Here is a 24,727-nt window from a genome sequence, read left to right on the forward strand (position 1 = left end):
GCCCTTTCCTCAGGCTGGTGCTTTTCCTGCAGGCTGCCTCTGCTTCTATCACACCAGAAGCATTTGGAATCCATCCTAAACCTTGGTGTGTACCAGATGGCAACAAGAGTGGTCCATCTTGCACAGGTGACATCTATGATATGTGTTACCTGACCTACACCCTCAGATTATCGTGAACAGTACTCAAAAAAATTATTTCCTTCTTACGTCAACTGAAAACGTGACAATTCTAAGACCCTCCAGACCATTGAGGCTACTGGACTATCCGTGGAATAGATACAAATGAAATTATTCAAAAAAAAATATTGTACTATTGGTACACATAAATACATTTTTTTTAAAATCAGACAAAAAACACAAAAAGAATACTCTGTGTTGTTTTGCTTGACAAGAAATTCCAGAAAATGCAAAATTCTGAACTGACAAGAAGCTTGTGAGTGATTGTCCAGAGCCAAATGAGTTATAAAAGAATATACAGGAACTTTCCAAAATGATGGAATGCTTATTTTAATATCATATCTTGATGAGAATGGAAGATTCACAGGTTATACAAATTACTATTATGTTATATGATGTTATATTTAAAACTATTGCAAATGTGACTAATTACTGATTAAACTTGAACTGGTGGTGAGAAAACATCTGCTAAAACTATGTGGATGGTGGTCCTACAGGACAAAAATCTAGCAGATTCTGAACAATGTTAAGGTCACAAGACACAAAAAGAACAAAAAGGAGAGATGAAGGTGCGGATTTTAAGGAAGTATCCTAACTGAATGCAAAGCAGGACAGTAAGACAACAGTAACAACAGCAGCAAACCTCAACAAACCCAACAGAACTAGTGGACCCTCAGTGAGTGAACCACTGTAGCTAATCCACTAACACCCTATCAGCGGCAACTTCCTAGTTGTGTGCATTGTATCACAGTTATGTATACGTTTTAGAAGAAAGCACCAAATCCCCTGGAGTTAGAAACACCAAGTACAGTTCTAAGCCACTGGATGTGGGTCCCAACTCAGGTTTTCCAGACGAACAGTAACTACTTTTAACTAGTGGGCCATCTCTCCAACATCAGAAATAAATGTTTTTATGAATTTATTTTTCTCCCCCTCCCCCCCCCACCGAGACAGGGTTTCTCTGTATAGTCCTGGATGTCCTGGAACTCACTCTGCAGATCAGGCTGGCCTCAAACTCAGAAATCCACCTGCCTCTCTGCCTCCCGAGATTAAAGGCATGTGCCACCTCTGCCCGGCTGATTTATTTTATTATAATATAAACTTCAACTCATTAAAGTTGTCTGAACACCTCATGATCTTCCTTAAGTACATTTAAGAGTGAGATTAGAAACAAGAAGAACCAAAGCCACCTTGATACAACAGGCTCCTTCCCTGAAAGGGCCACTAAGTTTACAAAGGTCCTGACATAAAATCCTTAGTGTCTTTAAAAGTACAGTGCATATATCAGGAAAGCATTAGTGTTCATAGCAATCAAGTGATAGAATTCACAAAGCTCTGAAGTGACAGCAAGGGATATTTTAACCCCTATGATTTGAATACCTACAAACTGCTCTACACTTGGCCTTGAGAAGATCACCCCAGCTGCTACCACCTCCACACAGTGCGATGCACAGGAGCGTTTGGAGAAAAGGTGGTGGGGTTTAATGGCTTACCTCCTCTGTTTCCATTCTCTTCATCCTGCAAAATAAAACCACAAATTATTAACATATAATAAATACCAACTAGAATCTTACAGCAGCACCGTTGTCAGAAGGGTGGAACGTTCCCAAGAAAGAAAGGCTGTGAGTGAAGCCGAGTGCGGGAAGGAAATCCGCAGTTACCAATCTGAAATGCTATGTGTGGAAATTCCTAACTGCACTATTTAGGTGGAGGCACAAAACAAGCAGTTGGTTTGCTATTTACTGTAGTGCAGTGACCATCTGGGCTGAGCTTTTCTGGGCTATGACAGGTTGAAGAGCTAACCGCTGCATATTAAGTTCTTGTACTCAACTGGAACTTCATCTGTTTGGCATCTTTAGGTCCTTCTTCCATGCTGCCTATGTTGAGAAATCAGTAAGGCAACTTTAAAAAAAAAATAGTATGAAAACACACACAAGGCGAGCATTTGTTGAGCCTTGACCAAAAAAAAGGCTACCATGCACTACAGAAATGAAAATGGAGCTTTGGCTGAAGGCTGGTAATTTATTACATAACTCTTGACCTTTATTTTGGCTGCCCAAATGTTGTTTTTCTTCTTCTGGTTATAAGCTCAGTTCTGAGACTAATCGTTGCCAGCTAAGTGACATAATAGAGACATTGTTGCTATCAATCGTACACTTTCTAAAAACTATAAAACACTAAAAATGGTTTTAAGTTCTTTGGTGGCTGCGGTGTTATAGCTCGGCAGTACAGTTCTAACCTAGCAAGTGTGATGTGTAAAGCCCCAGGTCTACTACACACAAACCACACACACACACACACACACACACACACACACACACACACACACACAGTCTTTGAGTGAATTAATAAAATTTCACAATTATCTGCAGGAGTATCTATCCCAAACCACAGTATCACAGCTATGCTGAGTGTTACTGTCCTCAGGTCCCATTCCAAATGTTTCCTGGGAGCAAGGCACTGCTGTTGTATGACTAGTGATGTGCTCAAGGTCACAAAGTTATTGAAAGCCAGACAGGGACTACAGGGAATAGACTCAAACTCTGCGGGCTCCACAAATGCTTTCTAATACAGATATATTTTTTTAACATGTATTGAGCAAATTATTTTATATTTTTATTATTATTTTACTTATATGAGTACACTGTAGCTGTTTTCAGACACACCAAAAGAGAGCATAGGATCCCATCACAGATGGTTGTGAGCCAAAATGTTGTTGCTGGGAATCGAACTCAGGATCTCTGAAAGATCAGTCAGTGCTCTTAACGGCTGAGCCATCTCTCCAGCCCTAGTAAATTATTTTACAGATACCATATTATCTATATGCTCTTTGTGATCTGAACTAAACAGACAAAAATTACCCAGTTCTAATGTGTATCTAGCAACTATGAAATATTATCAGAGCTTTTAAGATCAATAGATTCTTAAAATAGTTAAGACTGTAGCTGTACAGACATTTTAGCAAACCTGACTGGTAAATTTTAATTCCAATGGGAGTAACTATTCATAACCTTTAAAAATATTCAGTGCCTTTAAAAGGTTATCCTACAATACATTTTCCTAGAAAGAGAAGGCATTTAGGGAAAAAGAAGTGAAGACCAGGCATGGTGACATGCCTTTAATTACAGCTCTCTGGAGACAAAAGGCAAGCAGATCTCTGTGAGTTTAAGGCCAGCCCAAGCTTCCCACAGTGAGCCTACATCTCAAAAACTAAATAGATGAAGGATTCAACTGTGATCTGTAGATACAACTGGATAATATCGTTACATCTCTTTAATCTATATACTAGCCAAGTTCAAATCCCAGGTCTACGCTGCTCATTCAGTTTTCATGTCTGCTGCATGGGGCTAATTGCACTTCTCCCTACCACTGCTGTGGACAGAGTGGTAGAAAAGAGGAGTGGTTCTATGTCAACTGCGGCTAGAATCATCACACACTGACCCTTTTCAGACAGGCATGCTACCTAGTGAAGTATATTCAGACCTTCTACTCTGATCTGCCATGTTTTAAAATTCTGACTTACTGTAAGTCCTATGATACATGTGAAAGTTAGCAAATTCCTATTCTTATTAATTTTCTGTAACCAGCAGCATATTTTAACCAACTATTTCCATGGTCTGCTCAGAGAATAAATACAGAATCTTTCTAAATAGTAGGGAAAGTTACACATCACAAAAAGTGAAGCCTACAAATCACTGAAAAACAGACAAATTAAAGTTTTTGTTATAGGTTAAAATTTCCATAAAAATGATTTAAATGCAAATATACCACTTATTTTAAGATAGAAAAGAGGAAAGGAGGGAAGCTGAGAAGGAGAAGAGGCCCAGAAGAGATGGGAATTCTCTCACCTTATATGAAAACTGGATTGCAGACTCTGGGGGATAAACGATGAAGTGTCGTAATGTGAAACCAAACCCTTGAGATGTTCTCTTCAGCATGACTGTTTTGGGACCTGGCCAGGAGAATGGCTCATCTTCAGACGGTGACACAGGTTCACCTTGGTCTTTTCCATCTTTGTTTTTTGACACCTAAAGTGCAAAGACGTTAACACTTAGCTACAGAACGCAACATACTTCATTTTGAAAAAAATACATACAAACATGATACCTGAGTATAAATATGAACTTAGTGGACAGGATGTATATTTGTTCCTAGCGTTAGATGCATTATAACCACCCAAACCAAAAAGTATGTGTGCATGCAGATGTGGGGACCTCTACATGCATGGGGAGACCAGACAGAGGGTGTCTGGTGTCTTCTTCTACCATTCTCTGCCTTATGTCTGTGTGTGGTGTTTGGCTAGATTAGGCTGGCAGTCAGAAAGCCCCAGCAATCCTCTGAGTGACTCATTGACGGTGTTAAAGGCGTATGCAGAACCACTGCCAGCTTGTTAAGTGGGTGCTGGGGTCCAAACTCCAGTCCTTATGCTTACGTAGCAAAGCGCTCAGCCTCTGAGCCAGCTCTCCACCCACCCCCCCCAAACTAAAACCATGAAAATAATTACAATGCAGAAAATTAATGAGCAAGAGACAATTCTTTAAAATTGCTGGCACAATAATTAAAACTAAAAATTTTATAGAAGGCATGAAGGATGATACCAAGGAAACCCCACACCACACAAAGGGAAGGGCAAAGCGGAAAAACACTGAGACACGCACCTCTCAGCAAGAAAGAGACCAAGCCTTTCCATACGGTTCAATGCAACAAATACTGGAAAGTAACAGAAAGCACCTGAGTTCTAAACCCAGACTCCATATCCACAGACATCATAATCCTTCCAAGATTTTCATTCTCTGATGTCCTTGACCTCTGAGCTTCAGCCTTTGCCTGACCAACATTAAAAATCCTTTACAGGTTAAAACCAAAACCTTACTCAGTGCCTTCCTCCTTTTCCTACCCTAAGACTTAATTCCCCCCCCCCCCCCCGAGACAGGGTTTCTCTGTGTAACCCTGACTGTCCTGGAACTCACTCTGTAGACCAGGCTGGCCTCGAACTCAGAAATCTGCCTGCTTCTGCCTCCCAAGTGCTGGGATTAAGTGCTACCACACCCGGCAAGACTTAATTCTTATCCTGCACCTCTCCAACCCCACGTCTTCAGGCTTCTCCTGAGCAGCTCTAATGTACTTCTCTACCTTTGATATTTCAAAACTTTTCAGTATCACCTGACTGACCCAAGAAAAGGGAGCACTGCCCATTGCAGTGCAGGCCTTCAGCAGGTCTACCTTTCCAGAGGAATGCAGAGGAACAGAAACAACAGCTAGGCTGTTGACTCACTCACTGTAAGGCTGAGTCACTCACCTGCAGAGACCACTCACTCTGTGCCTTTTGGTTGGAAAATTGAGGAAATTAGTATTTAAAGTTATTACTGAAAAGTGAATGAGACATTGATAATTGAAGTTATTATTGAAATGTCAGCTAATCCTTGTCATTGTGTTGCTGATGTCGGTGCTTAGTTAAAGGTACATTAATTACAGTGTCTCACCCTAAATGGCTGTCACCCTCCTTCATTCTCGCTGGAAGCAAATGACCCCCTTTGGCTTTCACAGTGAAAAGAGCACTGCAGAGAGAACTTAAACCCCTCCCCCTTAAACAGAGAGAACAGCTTCCCTACCCACTCATAACATCCCCACGTTTTCCTGTTTTCTACTGACAATGACTGAAGTATCTGCTCTCTGAAGACCTCACAGCATTGTAAAGGCCCCGTCTCCTACGTTCTCCAGGACTTTTATCATGAAGGCATGCTAGATTCTGTCAAAGGCTTTTTTCTTCCTCTACTGAGACGACCATGTGGTTTTTGTTTTGTTTTGTTTTGTTTTGTTTTGTTTTGTTTTTTGTCTTTAAGTCCATTTACGTAGTTTACCGATTTGCATGTATTGAACCATCCCTACATTTCAGGAATAAAACCAACTTGATCATAGTGTATACTCTCTGTGATACATGTCTGCATTCTATTTGCAAGGTGTTCTACTGAGCATTTTTGAGTCTACAGTCATCAGTTTTTCTGTTGTGTCTTTACCTATTTACTGCATGACAGTAATATAAGCTTCTCAGAAGGGTTTTGGGAGTTCTCCTTTTATTCTTTTTCATTTCTTCTTGTTCTTCCTCCTCTTCTTCCTCCTCTCCTCTTTGCTCCCTCTCCCCTCTCCTCTTCTTCAATAGATTGGCTGTAGATCTTCATTGAAAATCTGGTAGAATTCTGCTCTGAATCTATCAGGCTTGAGTTTTTTGTAGCTCAAAGGCTTTTTATGACTAATTCATCTCCTCATTAGTTATGTGCTCTTTAGGTTATCGACTTCTTGGTCTAATTTTGGTGATTTGGCTGGATCTACAAACTCATCATTTTTTTCCATGTTTTCCAGTTAATAGAGTACAGGTTTTTAAAAGATTCACTTATAGTAATCTCAATTTCTTTGGTATTTATTGTAATGCTTCCTTATTCATTCCTGATACCATTAATTTGGGCCTCTCTTTCTTTCTTTTGGTTAGTTGAGTCAAGAGTCTGTAAATCTCATTTATTTTCTCAGAGAACTAGCTCTTAGGTTGGGTGATTCTTTGCATTTTGTTTGTTTGTTTGTTTGTTTGTTTGTATTCCATTGTTTTCTGAGCTGGTTTTCATTATTTCTTGTCATTGACTAGATTTGGATTTGGTTTGTTCTTGATTTTCCAAGTTTTTGAGTTGTTTCATTTACCCACTTACAGGTGCTCTTCTAGATCATTTAATGCAGCCACTTGAGCTCTGCATTTCCTCACAGGGTCACTCTCAGTGAGTCCCAGAGGATTTGTTATGCTACGTTTTCATCTTTCATGAAGTTCTAGGAAATGTCTTTCTTTCTTTGACCGCTTCATCAGTCAGCAGTAGGTTGTTTAATCTCCATGAGTTTGTATATTTACTAGAGATTTGTTTGCTGTCAATTTTAAGTTTTACTGCATTGTGGTCATAGAGGATAAAATAGTTCTTCCTTTTTTTACATCTATAATAAGCATTTGTTTTGTGTACTAGCATGTGATCGATTTTAGAGAAGCTTCCAGAATGTGTATTCTCTGGTGTTTGGATAGAATATTCTGTAGATCCATTAAATCCACTTGATGTACGATGTCAATTAATCCTGATGCTTTTATTTATTTTGTTGTACATAAGACCTGTCTACTAGAGAAAGTTGGATATTAAAATCACCTAGTATTAATAGAAGGATGTTAATTCTTTTCTTTAAATCCAGGAGTACTTTTTTCTTAATAAAATTGATTATACCAGAGTTTTTTATATTTATGTTTAGGATAGTAATGATCCTGCCCCCTTGATTAGAATAAAGTGTCCCTTTTTAACTTCTTCTTAGTTTTAGTTTGCAGTTTAGTCTATCAGATATTAGGGTGAGGAGACCTGTTTGCTGCCTGGCCCACTTGTTTGAAGGACTTTTGTCCATCCTTCTACTCTAAGGTAGAGTCCATCTTTAAAACTGAGATGTTCCTTGCAAACAGTCAGCCTGTGCCTGGACTGTGCGTTAACTGTGGGCGCTGTGGTGTTGACCATTGGTGCTGCTGCTTGTGCTCTCTCTCAGCAGTCCTTGGTCACAGCTTCATGGCTTGCTATCTCTTTCCACTCTCTCTCTCTCTCTCTCTCTTATGCTCATTCCTCTTGCCAGCCCAAAACAATGCTTCCTGTACTTTCTTATGTGTTTTTTTATTTTTTGTTGGGTTTTTTTTTTTCATATAAACTTTTTTTTTTTTAAGGCTGATAGTGTCATGGAAAATTTTCTTTCTCCTTTAGTTAAGGCAGATAGTTTTGTTAGGTTTATTAGTCTAGGCTGGCTGTAGGTGTCCTGTAGGACTTGGAATACCTTGCTTTAGGCTCTTCTGATTTTCAAAATCTCCAGTGAGAAATCAGATGTTATTCTGACAGGTTTTTCCTCTATATGTCATTTGTGGGGTTTTCCTCTTGAAGCTTTCAATAGACTTTCTTTGTTCTGCATGTTTAATGTTGTCTTAACTATGACATGCCGTGGGGATTTTCTTTCCTGCTCTTGTCTATTTGGTGTTCTGATTATTTCTTCTACCTATGTGGGTATGTCTTTACTTAGTTTGGGAAAGTTTTCTTCTATGATCTTGTTGAAGAGTAGATTTATGCCATTGATTTGAGATTCTTCTCCCTCTTATGTGCCTAATCATCCAAATTTTTGCTTTTTCCTGGTGTCTCACATTTCCCTTTTGTTGTCTTATTTTCATGTTCCTTGTTTATTTAGTCTAGATTCTCTACTTTGAGTCCTGCTATTCTATTTTTTGCTGCATTACTGAGTTTTTCCAGTCCATCTTCATTTTAGCTTGAGTCTTCTTCAGTGTTTCTATCCCCTTATTAAATTCTGTTCTTGCGTCCTTGACTGCCTCTGCCATTTCTACCAGCCTCATATCTGTGTTGTCTTGGGCATCACTTGGGCATTAAGTTCTTTCTCCTTAACTTCATTGAGTTGTTTCTTTGCAGCTTCCTTAAACTCCTTGAATTATTTGATAAAGGTTTATGATGGTTCTTTAAATTCTGAGTCTTGGGGTCCTCTTATATAAATCTCATTAGCAAACATTTTTCCAGGAATGATAGGTTTTGGAGAGAATACTGGCTTGATCTTTCATATTCTATTTTTCAATGAGACTGGGCATGTGGACTTCTTTTGTTAGTTATAAGTATCATGTGGACAGAGCAAATTGGAGCAGAAGAGAGTACTGTGGAATGGGCTAGGCTAGACCCTGGAGAAGGATGTGGAAGATCTGTGTGGGTGGAAAGGTTAGATGGTAGTGCTAGAGGGACACATGGGTGATGGCAGTCAGAGCAGGTCCTGGTAGAAGCTAGAGGTTTGTTGCAGGGCAGGCAGGTGTGGTGGATATAGACCCCAGTGTAGATAAGGTTAGACACTGGAGAAGGATGCATACAGCACGAGAGGGATAACGGATGGACAGATTGCATCCCACAGAAGGACAGTGCTCCCAGCAGGCTCCTTACATACTGAGGTGCCAGCAAGCCCCAGACCCAACTCCACTGCAAATCCACTAACTTCTTTAAACTCTTTTTTTGGGCAACTTCCATTTAGTCTCATATGATCAATATCAAATATATATCTTTCGTGCAAACATACCTCCAAACCAATAGGTAACTATATATCTGAGTTGCTGATAAAATTTTGTTTTAAAGCATAACTCTGAAGTTTATCCCAGTAACAAAAAATGTGGCCTTCATCAAATAGCAAATACTTTCATATACTGACTCTCCTTTCTTTTTATCATCTACTAACAAGCCTATGTCCACAATGATGTCTCTCATATGGAGGTGAAAAGACGGATGAAAGCATTACCCAGTCAAGCCTGTGAGGTCATGTGACTGAGGAAGTGGAATGGCGAGTAAACTGCACTGCACAAAATCCACTAAATAAAGAACTGCAAGCTGACAGTTAAAACAATGCATCTATCAATCAGTCAGGCTAGAACTACGGCATCGTGCTCAAGAGCATGCACTGCTCTCAGAGGACCTGAGTTTGGTTCCCATCATCCCTGTGGAACAGCTCACAACTGCCTATTCATGCCAGCTCCAGAAGATCCTACATCTCTGGGGAACCTGCATCACTTGCACACACCCACACACAAACACACGTGTAAAAGACCAAACCTATCACCCAAAACAGCACTGAACTCTGAGATGACAAAATGTTTGCAACACTTAAAAACTAAAGGTTTAACTCTAAACACAGCTGAGCCCTGAAAGAATACCTATATACATGGAACACATTCATGGTTTAGAGATTTAGTGTTGTTTTTTTACACATATTTATCTACAGACTTAGATCTGAATAATGACTCAAAGTAATCCCAATCAAGATCAAAAAACATTTTTGCATGAAAATACAGTTTCTAAAAGTCACCTTATCTGCTAAGAATCCAACTCTGAAGGACAAATTCCATAGACTCATGCTCTTTTTTCTAAAATAAGAAACCAGATTTCATAAAAATCCCTTGTTTGAAACATGTAAGAAAATAAAGACAATTTTTTCAAAGGAGAAAGTATCTGTAAATAAAATCTCATCATGGACTAATAAGTGGAACATAAAAATTATGACTCTAAAAATTCAATAATTAAAAAAAAAAATGGGCAAGCCTGGCAGTGGTGGTGCACACCTTTAATCCCAGTACTTGGGAGGCAGAGGCAGGCAGATTTCTGAGTTCGAGACCAGCCTGTTCTACAGAGTGAGTTCCAGGACAGCCAGGGCTATACAGAGAAACCCTCTCTCAAAAAACAAACAAACAACAACAACAAAAAGAATACAAGATTCTACAGACTCTGCCTTGGCATTTCACTTTCCAGGTTAAGAGAGGGAGAGAAACACGAGGCAATGACTGAGCAGCAGCCCCAGCTCCCTTTGCAGATTTGTAAGGGTGATGGTGCAGATCCAATGGCCAGTTTGGGAATGTGCTTATCAGCTTTGCAGTTTGGCAACTGTGATTCTCAGTCTTGTCCATTGCTCTTCAGTTCAAGAGTTTAACTAGCACAGTTACCTCCTAGTTACACTTCCAGGTTCCCCAGCCCTCTAAAAAACCCAAGCCCAAGAAAGGAAGACTAACTACCAGTTTCTAATATACAAAGTCTCCACAAGTGACTTCAGAATTTTTCACTCAAAACACTAAAAACAAGGGGAGAAAGGCTTAGCTGGTCATCTAAGATCTGGCTCCTTCTTCTGCTAATCTCTGACCACATTTTTTTCCAGAGTTCTTATTTGCTTTGATGTCCTTTCCTGACTGCAGTTGACACATAAGCATGTCAAAACAGTGTGATTTAAGAATATCAAGAAAAATAAAACTGAAAATAGAATTGGAGAAGATGCTGTATTACAGGACATTTTCAGAGAAAGGAACAGAAAGTGTCATTAAACACTGTTCCCACTGTCATGTCAGTGTGGCACTGCAGGTGCATGAGCAATAGGCTCTTGTGATGCTAATTTGCATCTCTAATGGCTAATGATAAAGAGCACCTCCTTAGCGTATTTAGTTGCCCTGTTAAATGATTTTCACCAACAAAAGACCCTCTGAGTTTTACTGTAAGTGAACTCTTTTCATGTTACACACAAGCATGCGGAGGCCAACTCTAAAATGATTTATCCCTGAGAGTGGACAGCTATAATCTGAACAAAATCCCAGTACTCGAGGTGGGAGAGGAGGCTGATGCAGGAAGACAGTATGAAGCCATCCTGGGATACACAGCAAGCCCATAGCTCAGGAAACTTTCAAAACCAAAGGTCTCCCAACTCCAAGGCTAGGGGAAGTTCTGTGTGTCTCTCACCTTTTCTATCTTGTAATCTGTGTGTATAGCCTTAGGTATTGCCTAGCATCTTTTAAGATTTCACTTTCCTTTAGGACTCTAATTTTAACACTTAAAAACCGAATTGTACATTAAATTCAAGTCTAGATTATTCTTTTGATAGACTCATACTCCCAGATATATTCATGTTTTCAATCACACAGGAACCTCTCCTGGATCATGGCTCCATCCTCTTAAGATTCTGGTCCTGTTACAGCTTCTTCACCACTCTTTACACAAAAGAAAAGATACTTTGGTCCTCCACGAGCTGATTTTTTTTCAGAGCACATAACTCAGTCCTTTCAATTTTTCCATCCACCCAGAAGACATCCAAGCCCTTCTAGTCTCTGACCTTTCCCCTGTAGGAAAGAAGGGAAGGTTACATTTTCATTGGCCTGTTTACAAAGAGGGGATAAAAGAAACATACAGGAGTCCTGCTCTCACTTGCACATACCCACAGAGCCTTTGATCTTCTGATTTAGTAACAAGGACCAACTGTGGGCCTTGAGTGAAGAAGACAGCACTCACAGATCCCTCCCTCCCTCAAGTTACAAGGCTCCCCAGCACATCTCACTTCCCAGCCAAGAGCACCCATTTACTTCTTAGTGAAGGAAGGAAGGCAGCTGCTGGATAACAGATTAAATTCCTGTGGCCTAAGGGCTGCCACTCCATTCCCTCAAAAAATTTTATAACAAGGTCATTTGATTGAACAATAGCTCAAAGTTAAAAGAAACCAAGGGAAAGGGTAGCAAATCGCTCTAAAAATTGGATACAATAACTAGAGAAAGCAAAGTAAAGCAGGTGAGATACCAGTGTAAGGGTGGGTGAACCACTGGAGCATAAATCAAGAAAAGCAATCTTTTTTAAAAAAGAGCATTGAAACACCAGCATGATCAGAATAGTGGGAAAGTTCTAAAGGATTGTGAGAAACATTTTACACAGGTAAACTTGCCACCAATTACTGCAATGCACACTCATGGTGGCTGAAGATTTTTGTGTGTAAATCACTATGGTGACTGCTTAAGGTTTTTTGCCTGGAACATGGAAGGCTCTGGGATCAATGACAGGGTGGGAGAGAAGGAGAGGCAGGAGGAAAGGGGGAGATAGGCTCTTACAAGAGGCTATAACAAGACAGAGTGCTCATTACATAATAAGTATAGGTATGTCTCCTTATGCACTTATCAGGTCATCTCTGTTGCACATTCCAGAATGCACTCTTGAAAAAGCACTTTGCATCCTTTTGTCTTCAAAGGTCCTCATAGAAATTCTATGATAGATCTACAGTCCTACTGGTGAAGTCTTATTCTCTTCTAACTCTTACCACAGGTCAAACAATGGCTTAACGAGTCTGTTTGAAGAGCCAGACCTTCTTTTGGTGATTTTACTTACTGAGGAAACACAAAACTGTGGTTTTCTTTTTCTGTCTTTGAATTGTTAACTTTACCGCTGCAACCTTCAACTGGAGTGATGCTGTTCTGTTGATATCTCTAGTCCAGAGGGAGACATGGACTCTGAGCTAGACTCTTTGATCTAATCCTTGGTTTATAGCTGCAGACTGTGGTCGCCAAGCTTCTTAAAGCGTTTCTGCCTTGACTGATTGGCTCTGAGGATGAATAAGTTACCACTAATTCAAAAGCCTTCCACTATCTAAAAATTTTTGAGTATTTATATGATAGACAACAGAAGTAGAAAACGCCATACTTTACATGATAGATCTTAGGAAACTAGAAATACTGCATTTTCAGACACTGTGTGCAAGGTGTACACACAAGGTTTACACTAGGATCCATTCTATTCTACCAAAAGAGAAAGAAAGAAACCGAATACACTCTGGTTCAGGAATTTTGGATAAAGAATAGTCAACCTAAATAAATAACTACATCATAAGCCTGTTTGTGTCATTACTATCTATCATTACAAAGATAGTTTTAATATTTTTTTAAAGATTTATTTATTATATGTAAGTACAACATGTAGCTGTCTTCAGATGCACCAGAAGAGGGCATCAGATTGCAACACGGGTGGTTGTGAGCCACCATGAGTTTGCTGGAATTTGAACTCAGGACCTTTAAAAGAGCAGTTGGTGGTCTTAACCACTAAGCCATCTCTCCAGCCCAGTTTTAATATTTTTTAAAGGCAGGGTCTCATGTAGCCTAAGCTGACCTTGAATTTGCTCTCCCAACCCCATGACTCTAAACTGATCTATTGTCCTCCCAAGCGTTCAAACAGCAGACATGTATTATCATCTTTAAGTCCTGTGATGAGTGCAAAGTGTATATATAATGCTTAAAATAGCACCTTGAAAGTAACCAAATTACTTTTGTAAAATAAAATTACACGTTTCACTAACACAAAGATTATTTAAAGTATTACTGTTCAGATACTGAAATCAAATGTAAAAACATGATTTTTGTCTAAGAAAAACAAAACCTGAATATCTAAAATTTTTTACTGATTATTTTTTCAGTGTTGGAGATTGAACCCAGGGCCTCAAACATGCTTGGCAAGTACTGTATCACTGACTGCCAGCCAAAACTGTTTATATTCTAAGTGTGATAGAGAAATGGATCTACAGTGGTTGAGTAATTTCTCAAAACTAGAAGCTGCTAATAAGCAATGAGTTCCCCTACTTTCTCCAATACACACCACAGAGTAATAAGATAGTGTTGAATAAGTAGATGTTGCTTATCTCTAAACCAATTTCTCCAGAGTCATGCTGGAGAGATAATCTGGTGTTTTGAAGATTTTTTTTTGGGGGGGGGGGGTTATTAGTTTAGATTTTAAGTTAGTTAAAAAAAAAAAAAAAAACTCTTAAAATATAATCCGTATATGCCAAGTGTGCTTGAAAGCATCTTGCTGGTAAATCTTTTTTTTAACTTAAATGTTTTGTTTGACAGTTTATATGGGTCAGAGGAGAAAGAAGTGAGAACAAGAGGAAGAGGGTGAGTCAGGTCAGGACAGCCTTGGGTGTCATTCTTGAGATGCCATCCATTGTTTGAGACAGAGTCCTCCCTTAGGTCAGCAACTCACCCAGCAAGGCCAGAGAGCCCCCAGGGGGTCCCACCTATCTCTGCTTCCCAGGAGCAGGGGAATACAGATGTTCCAGGTATGCCTGCTTTCTTCCCAGTGTGGGGATCAAACCCAGATCTTCACCCTGGTTCTTTACATTGAGCTCCTTCCAGACTTTTTGTCAATCCAGGTAAAAACAAGAAAGCAACTTTGATACTAAGTATCTTGCTGTACCTACACATATTTTTCTAAACAGTGATTCTAGCTCCCAGTACAGTTATTAGGACAAAGGAAATGAACTCACAGCTTGGGGTTGGAAGACCAGGATAACTTCTGTCTGTAGTAATGAAAATGAAACCCTTGAGTGTGTCAGTATTTTCTCTTTTCTTTTCTTTTCTTTTCTTTTCTTTTCTTTTCTTTTCCTTTCTTTCTTTTTTTTCCCCTCCTTTTTCCAACTCAGGGACATTTATTCAGTAAATTTTCAGTGCTATACAATCTTCATTCTACTTTGCTTATGTTGAACATTTCATAGAAATGCACATAATTCCATTCAACTCGTGGCCTTTTTGTGTCAGGTTTCTTTCATTATCATAATGTTTTCAAACTCCACCCACAAAATAGTGTGTAAGAACCAGCCATGATGGACTACTCTTAGCCCTCTACAACAAAAGCCAAAATAAAACCATTCTTTTGTAAGCTGTTTTAGTCGTGGTAGTTTATCACAGCAACAGAAAATTAACAAATATATCCCTCAACCTCTTTTTTTTTTTTTTAATTACAACTTTTTTGTTGTTGTTAGATATTTTCTTTACTTTTCAAATTTTCCTCATTTCCCCTCCGAAAACCCCACATCCTGTCCTGGCACTCCCCTACAATGGAGCACAGAACCTTCACAAGACCAAGGGCCTCTCTCATTGACATCCCACAAGGACATCCTCTGCTAACATATGCTACATATGTGGCTGGAGCATCCATGTGTACTCTTTGGTTGGTAGTTTAGTCCCTGGGAGCTCTGGGGGGTCTGGTTGATTGATATTGTTGTTCTTCCTATGGGGCTGCAAACTCCTTCAGCTCCTGGGGCCTCTGTGCTCAGTATTTTCACTAACAGCTCCAGCTTTAGTTCATCATGCAGGTGGATATTCGTTTGCAGCACCTCTCTCACAACTCATCTCAGAAGCTGCCTTGCTGTGGTCCCATATCCAAAGTCTCTGTACTTAAACTACTGCATGATGTGGGCTCATGGCTGCCCTTCCATCCAGGTCTCTGCTTCTCAGGGTACCTAGCACCTAAGCAGCTGCCTTTTCTCTCTTCCTAGGTATATCTCTGCTCCCTCTTTCTCTTCAAAGTTTAGATCCCAACTTTTCAAAGATAGATTCCTAAATCCTCACTATAATAATTCAAATTTATATAATAACAAAAGTAACCACAAATGTAGCAAGCTTGAGAGCCCTCAGAAGTGCTGCACAAGCAGACTAGCTCTGCTGCGGGTACGTGTTCAAGTTTTCTCTCCTTAACTTTTAGACTTACACACTTATTACCGTGTCACAGAACGACAAGAGGTATCACCTCACACGTACTTCTCACAACCAACAGTGCCTCCTCAGACTATTTTCTGGGCATACTCTCTGAGCTGTTTCATTGGTGGTAAGGACATATTTCAATTAGGCGCTCCTATCTTCCTTGGTTCTCCTTGTGGCAAACTACCTATCTTCATAACAGCGACAGTGTGATTTGGCTTCCTAAAAGTGAAAGTGAGGCTGACAAGATGACTTAACAGGCAAAGTGTTTGCCACACATGCACAGTGACCTGAATTCCACCCAAGAATCCAGGAGTGGACAGAAAGAACCAACTTGACAAAACCATCCTCTGACCGCCACATGCTTGTTTCCCTTCTCCCTGCATTCACAACACATAATGAAAAATATGTATTTTTAAAAATAAAGTAAAATATAAAGTTTTCAAAATTATGTCTGGAACAACAAAAAAAAAGCTACGTCCTCTGTCATTTGTATAACTTTTCTTATAGTTTAAAAGAGCGAAGTCTCTGCCAAGATGCAAATGCATCTACACTATGTTTCCAGTCACTGTTTTAGTATCCTCTACCACTGCTTTCTGCTCTTAAAAACGCTCATTAAGTAAGGATGCTAGAACGTAAGATTTAGGTGCTTACCACAAAGAAAGGGGTCTCCTGGGCATGGCTAGCCAGTATTAATTATTAATTATTCATTAATTTCTATTATATACAGTTCCACTGTAAAAAGCCTACACTGTATCCATTGTCCAGTAAACGGAAATGATGTCTCCAGTTATTTCACTAATAAAAACTTTAAATGTTTCTTGGAACATCTGCCTGTACAGAAATACATTACACATAGTAATTTACAAAGTATTTTTATAAATTCTTAAGGTACATGTTTAACAGTATATCTTTTAAGTTAACTTGGATGGTATAGAATGTCTATGTAGTGTAATATGCAGTGAATTTGAAATATGTGAGCTGGGCTGTTACCCCCATCAGCTACAACAATGCGGTCTGTCTGCCATCTTCCACCCAGACAGGCACAAGACAAGGATATCACCTCTCTCTGGACATGTGTGGGATGTGATCAGAATTTTATTTAAGAAAACCAGGCAAACACCCCTGAGTATTGCATCAGAGGAAGCTGAAATTGTTCGCTCTTCTTATAATGGTTTATAGCTTAAGCTTTTAACAAAAGAAAATTGTATAAGGTATTTTGAATAAGGTAAGCACACTAAGGGGCTGTCTCCTAAAGAACTGATGGCCTTATTCTACTTATAAAGGGCAAAGTGTTCTTCTTGAAGATATGTTACTGCAATAAATATTTAAACATTAATCATAATTAAACACCAGTACATGGGAGGCCAGAAGTTCAATGAACAGTTGCTATATTACTAGAACATTGCAAGACATGTATCACATTTGAAAAGAAAAATTATTCTCATTGAGATGTATACTCCGGGTATTTTATTTTTAAAAAAGAAGGATTACACAACTTTGAAACAAAAATTCCAAACTAAATGTAAAAAACAAATTTTTCTAGAAATTTTGGTTCTCAGTCCATGGGTATACAGACAGGCATTAGTAACTGAACTCAAGTGGACTCTGGGGAGAGGAGGCAAAGGAAGAAAAGAGGTGGATACAGGAATGTGGGGGTATTGGGGTTGGACATGATTTAACGTACATTGTATACCTGTACATAATTGTTTAAAAATAAATTCTTTTCAATTAGGAATAGGTTTATAATGACAATGACTTATTTAGTTGTTAAAGGAGTACCACCTACAGTGGCCAAATCTAATGCATGTTTAAAACAGAAAACACACACACACACACACACACACAAAGTAACACAGTTTTAGGCCTTCAGTGACTTCTTCCTCAACAAATCCTGCTGTGGCACTAAATTAATAACCACTAGCTTTTATATTCAAGAGCTTTTCCTTTCCTACCTTTTGGCAAACATGTGACTTCCTAAAGGCAGGGGAGGTCTAAAGATAAGTAATCTACACTGTAAAATGTAAGCAAGAGCCAGTCACACTGGCATATGCCAGCATTGACACCACCCCACAGCACTCCATCAGGGCAGACATCTGCAGCTTTCTACAATTTCAGTTGGCACAATCAGTTCCATGCTTACTTCTTTTCTTTTCTTTTCTTTTCTTTTCTTTTCTTTTCTTTTCTTTTCTTTTCTTATTTATTTATTTATTTATTTATTTATTTATTTATTTATTTAATTTTCAAGACAGGGTTTCTCTATGTAGCCCTAGCTGTCCTGGAACTCACTCTGTAGATCGGGCTGGCCTCGAACTCAAGAGATCTGCTGCCTCTGCCTCCCAAGTGCTGGGATTAAAGGCGTGCGCCACCACGCCCGGCCCACACTTACTTTCAAAGCCTCACCAACTGCACTGAGAATCTACATACAGTCCATCAACTTCAAATGTGCTACCCAAATCCGGCCCTGTAATTTTACTTCCATTTCATTACTTCTAATTTTCCTAAGTATTTCCTAACCATAGATACAATAGCAGAATGATAGTTGTTGTATAACAACAGTTTCCTCCTAGATTGAAATATTGAATCCTACAGAGAAACTCTTTAGCCAGGAAGATAAACAACTCAAAATTGGAGTACTTTGCTAGCAGCTTTCACATGGAGATGTAGAACTCTCAGTTCCTCCTGCCTGGATGCTGCCATGTTCTGGCCTTGATGATAATAAACTGAACCTCTGAACCAGCCCCAACTAAGTGTTTTTATGAAGAAAACAAAAACAAAACCTCAAAACTGCTTCAGGAAGTTCCTGAAACTGACCAGATTCTTCAGGCCCGTCCTTGGCCAGAGTAAGCAAATAAAGGCTAAAAGTCCTCTCAGACTGAAGGAAGCTAAGCTACAAAGCTACAAAGATGACTCTGATGGGAACTGAGCTGACATGAAGACCCAGAGAAGCTGAGCTACGATGCAGACTCTCTGAAGAGGCTAAGACCAGTCACTGGGAAAAGACAATCCAATCTGTTGGGCTGCCGGCAGGCTGTCCAATGCGTTCCAGGTTCCCAGCTTTTGTGAACCATCACCTGCTGGGGTGGGCCTTGATGATGCCATACTCCCAACTACCCTGGTTCTTTGGGTCTTTTAGTCATTTCTGCCCCTGTAAGAAACCCCTAACCCATACTCCTGTAACTCCAACAGAACTCATGGGTCCACCACACTGGACTTCAGTGGTATCCTGACTTTGGTCTGTCATGGGTTCCCTATTCAGGGTAAGTATTGTTTCTCCCCAGGAAAAGTTTGTCACACAAGTGTAGTTCAACCAACACCCCTGTTCCTATCTAACTACAACACTGCGATACATTATCCTCTCCACTGCAAAGTTAGACTTCCTGAAATATCTTTCGATGAGACTTTCACACTAGAAAGGAAAAACACCATGAATGTCTGCAGTATCATTGTGTTAAGGATTTCTGAAGTTACCTCACTATCTAAAGTTCAGCTAATCCTCTCATGAACAATGCTCTTCAAAGGCAAAGTTCTCCTGCTGTCCCCCACCCCCTTTCCTTGGTCCTAATACAAAAACAAATTGAAGTTGAAGTAAGTAAAATGTTCAGAGGCTAGGTATGTGACTCAAAGGTCAAGCATTTTCCAGGAGTGGGTCAAGCCCACCTATCTATCTCCATAACAATAAAGACACAAACCAATGTTAGATAGTAACAACAAACTGATTATGACAGAGCTACTAAAGTCCTGAGAGTGGAACACTATCAGGGTTGGGAAGATAACCAAAGTATAATGCTAAAGAAAAGAAGATACGAGCTTCTCTCTCTCCCTCCCTCCCCACCTACCTCTCTCTCTTGCTCATAGGCCTTTACTATTGTACAGAACAACGTCAGGATTTTCTGTATAGTAGACATGAACGGCACATTCACCTCAGGCTGGAATGGCACACAGTATGTCTAAGTTGCATCTGTTTTGAAATGTCGTTCTGGGTTACCTGAGTCTTTTCCAACACTCTGACTTCCCCAGTTTTTCACTGTAGGTGTAGGGTACTGTAAGGCACTGCCAGCACACTGGAATTGCGTGTTTATGCACATATCCTCTAAGACACACAGCCACTCCCTGGAGAGCCCCTGTCTTATTCCTGTGCCCCGAACAAAATCATAACAGAAAGCCAAAAGACTGAATTAAATTTCTGTGATCAATTAAAGTTTATATAAAACATGGATAATATAAAAGAAAACAACTACCTGAAGAATTTGTTTAGGAATTGCTCCATTTTACATATTTTGTAATTTTTTTCATAATAATACATACATATAGCATTATATTACATGAAAAAGGCTGGGTTTGAGAAATACCACCATCACAGTAAAGGCACCATCACAGTCAGCCACCCACATAATAGGAGAGAACAACCTCCTAACAGCTCAAACACATGCACATAGACAGGAATAAACTGTAACAAAGAAAACCAACACCAGAAACTGAAAACTGCAGATCTGTGTATTTTTACCTGTATTTTGTTAAAGAAGCAACAGTAACAGGTCCTGCAGAGGCAGTGTTCTCACACGATTCTTACTTTGTAATGAGAATAAAGAGTCTGCCTCTTCTCAAGCTGAGAACAAGTTGCACTTTCAGAATAAACAGTTACCTCTTTATCCTTTACGTAGACGCAGATCATCAAATTAGAAGTCATGCTTAACTTTCATGTCATCAAGCCGGGCAGTGGTGGCGTATGCCTTTAATCCCAGCACTTGGGAGGCAGAGGCAGGAGGATTTCTGAGTTCAAGGCCAGCCTGGTCTATAGAGTGAGTCCCAGGACAGCCAGGTCTATACAGAGAAACCCTATCTTGAAAAACTAAAAAAATAATATAAAATAAAAAAATTCATGTCATCCTAGTTACCCAAAAATAATGCAGTCCCCTCTGAGACATATACAGAAAACCACATATATAAGCTAGGGAAGACATGGTAGGTCAGCCATCATGAAACATACCCATTTTAATTGAAGCATCTCAGTGCTATAGAACAGACTCATCTTCTTAAATGTTCACCAAAGTTTTCCAAAATATAAATCAACACCAAATATAGTATTAAGGTGCAATATTAGCCGGGCGTGGTGGCGCACGCCTTTAATCCCAGCACTCGGGAGGCAGAGGCAGGCGGATTTCTGAGTTCAAGGCCAGCCTGGTCTACAGAGTGAGTTCCAGGACAGCCAGGGCTATACAGAGAAACCCTGTCTCGAAAAACCAAAAAAAAAAAAAAAAAAAAAAAAAAAAAAAAAAAAAAAAAAAAAAGGTGCAATATTATCAGCTGGTTGTGGTATGCATGTCTTTAGACCTGTTATATTGTAAGTTCCAGGGTAGTCAAGGCTATATAAAGAGACCTTGTATTATCAACTTAACCTAACAGTGGACTCACTAGTTAATATCATAAAGGTAATGTACAATTTCAGAGAAACTTACAGCTAAAGGAAACTTGGGAGAAGAAGTAAACCAACTTAGTCATTTAGCATCTTAAAAGCAAAACTCTATCTGGTGAGATAACCCAGCCGTTGAAGGTGACTCCCAGGCTGGCTCCCTTGGAGAGCACTGTGGAAGGAAAGAACCAACTCCTCGAGTTGTCCTCTGACCTTCACACGCACGCAACAGGTGCACATATTGACAACACATACACACTCACTCTAATAATATACATTTTAATTTAGAAGGTATAACATTGAAACCTCAAGCAAATGGCCTAACCCTTTGCAAATATGTGTGACTTAAAGTATACTAGGCCTGGCCAACTTCAACTGGACAGACCAGAAGACAGTACTACTTAAAGAGTTAGACTAAAAATGACACATTGCACATGCTGATGTGGCTTTCACATGTGTAAAATATAGCTCAACAAGAGCAACCATTCACTTACCAACTGCTGCTCAAGGAACAACGGGTTTCTAGAACAACAACATTTCAGATGCCATGCTCCTGCTTTGGTAATAATGGACTGAACCAGAACCTGTAAGCCAGCCACAATCAAGTCAATTGTCCTTTATAAGAGTTGCCTTGGTCATGGTGTCTCTTCACAGCAGCAAAATCCAAACTAAGACTACAAATAGCTGCTTGGGGAGAGAGGCAGGGAACACAGAGAGCTTTTAACCCTTGCTGCTTCCTTCCTGTGTCTGACTCCTAAAGCCCTCAGAATCAGAGACGTACTTACTGTACTAACTGAGGCCAGAGAGCCTCCACCATGCATCATAGCTAAGGAGCAGTGCAGCTTGGACTACAGCCGAAGCTTCCAGTCTCCTGAACTGGAGCTCTCCCAGTAAACCACACCATTAGCAGACTGTCTCAACCAAATGAGGATACAGCTAGTGGATGACAGACAAAAATAAAGATAAAAATAGGCAAACGGGAGCTTATCTACCATTCCATCTTGTCCTACTTTGATTGCTGTTGCTATGATAAAAACACCATAACCAACATCCAGGGCACCCCACCACTGTGGGAAATCAGGGCAGGAGGCAGGAGCTGACGCAATGCCACGGAGGAGCACTGCTTACTGCCTTGCTCTCAGGGACATGCTCATCTTGCTTTCTTACAGAACCCAGGACCACCTGCCCAGCAGCGGCACCACCCACAGCGGACAGGGCCCTCCTCTATCAATCATTAATCAAGAAAACGAAACCCCAAAAGAACCCTCATGATATGTCCACAGGCCAATGACAGAACAGTCCCTCACCCGAGGTTCCCTCTTCACAGGTGACTCAAGTTGATGAAAAACTCACCTCTTTAGAGAAAAACTAAGCCAGAATTTTGTTTATATGTATAATCTCAGACATTTTTCATTTGAAAATATACACTTTAGAAGCTTTCTAACTTTTTTCTACTTATGTCTCTTTCCTTATGAGCATGCATGTCTATATTATTTTTAAAACTCTGTAGTATTTCATCACATGAATAAAACATACTTCGTTCATTTAAACTTTTAAATTAGGTATATATGCTGTTGGCTACCTTCTGTTGTTATTTTGCTTTGGGGCACAGAGTTTCTCTGTGTAGCCCTGGCTATCCTAGAACTCACTCAGTAGACCAGACTAGCCTCAAATTCTGAGGCCTCCTGAGTAGTGAGATTAAAGGCATGCACCACCAAGCTGGGCTACAGTCACTATCTTTTTTAAAGAAATTTTTTAAATTTGTGTGTGTGTGTGTGTGTATGTGTGTCTGTCTGTCTGTCTGTCTGTCTGTCTGTCTGTGTGGCTTTCTATACATGTCAGTGCTGGTTTGAGTAATAGTGCCTCCATAGTCCAGAAGAAGGCATAGGATCTTCTGGAACAGGAGTTACAGGTATTTTTTTTAGCTACCTACAAGGGTGCTAGAAACTGAACTTTGTTTCTCTGCAAGAACAGCAAGTAGTCTCTCAAGCTTGGTCATTTTTACACGGTCCCTGGGCTTCTCTATTACACTACTACTACTTTGCAGGCCAGTGTCTGAGAAAAACCAAGAGAATAACACAGGACAGATTCCTGAGAATGGGCATCTTGCTAATATATTAACAATTTATTTGTTTTCCATTTCAAAGTGTCAAAGTGCTAAATGTAAAATAGAGGACAAAAAATATCCATCCACAGCAGGGAGCTGTTGTGTTCAAATCAGCATTAGGATTTTCTTAATTTTTATAAATATGCTAAAATGAAAATGGTTTTCCCTGACTTAAGCACCTTAAACTCTTCTTAGACTCCTTTAATATAAATAACAGAAAAGAACACATAGCCTCTGCTCCTTTAAGACAAAAGTACGTGGTGTCATTGAAATTCAAAATGCAATTCGCATTGACAGGAATGTCTTAACTCCTGGTAGCAGAAAACAAAACAAAACAAAATCCCCCCAGGGTTGGAAAGAGCACCCGCTAGACAAGGTGATCACTGAGGACAGCAGCCTTTGAGTTCACAGAGGAGATAATGGCCAAACCACAGTAGGACAGAAAGGTTTTATAACCTGATTAGTCACAGCATGGGGATGGGTCCTAACAGTGGAATGGGTGACCTTGGAGCAGTTAACTAGAAAGGCAAGGTTCCCTGGGGGAGACTCACCAAGGAGATGGAGAGAGAGAGAGAGAGAGAGAGAGAGAGAGAGAGAGAGAGAGAGAGAGAGTGTGTGTGTGAGCGCGTGCGTGCGTGCGTGCGGCCTTCTCGAGCATACTGGGATTTAGAGATGGGCTGTTATGCCCCACCTTACTTTTTATGGGTTCTGAGGCCCTAAATCCTGGTTCTCGTGCTTGCATGACAAGTGCCTCATCCACTAAGACAATCCCCCAAGATTCCTGCTGTCCCGTTTCCATTATGGAAATACACAATTTCTCCATGCATTTTCAAAGGTATCATTTTGGGATCAAACTTCCTGAAAACTCAGTGAAGTAAAAAACTCCAAGTGCAGGAAGTGTTTATTTTACAATTGGGTCATGAAAAAGCTTATAGTTAAATCCATGGGCCATCCTGGTTAATCAGGGTGTTTCTTCAAAACCAAATGCTGGATTGTTGTTAGTGCTGATACGCTCTTCCTGTCGAGGGTTAGGAAGTGCGGGACACAGGGCCCAGAGCACCTGTAAGGAGTATGTGCAGAGCCTTTATAGTTAGATGTGAAAATGAATCTGTGTTCAGAAGAGTAACCTACATATTTAGGAATGGCCAGTCTGTAATATGACAGATACCAGACA

The 24,727-nt window shown here is 39.9% G+C and overlaps 1 protein-coding gene across 18 annotated transcripts in view; it reads right to left on the minus strand.

Annotated features, from left to right (window-relative positions):
• The window catches only part of Arhgap21 (Rho GTPase activating protein 21), a 120,773-nt gene that overhangs the window by 62,688 nt on the left and 33,358 nt on the right, over positions 1-24,727 (minus strand). For all 18 annotated transcript variants that reach the window (XR_373946.4, XR_373945.4, NM_001081364.3 and 15 more), the window contains 2 exons: positions 4,026-4,205; positions 1,671-1,695 (listed from right to left, as the gene is read on the minus strand). Coding sequence is in view for 16 of the 18 variants with exons in the window: in NM_001081364.3 (NP_001074833.3) it covers positions 1,671-1,695; positions 4,026-4,205 (205 nt within the window). In the remaining 2 variants the exon portion in view is untranslated. The remainder of the gene's footprint in view (positions 1-1,670; positions 1,696-4,025; positions 4,206-24,727) is intronic.

This window comes from Mus musculus, chromosome 2 (assembly GCF_000001635.26).
Source record: "Mus musculus strain C57BL/6J chromosome 2, GRCm38.p6 C57BL/6J".
In the NCBI taxonomy this organism is placed as follows: Eukaryota; Metazoa; Chordata; class Mammalia; order Rodentia; family Muridae; genus Mus; species Mus musculus.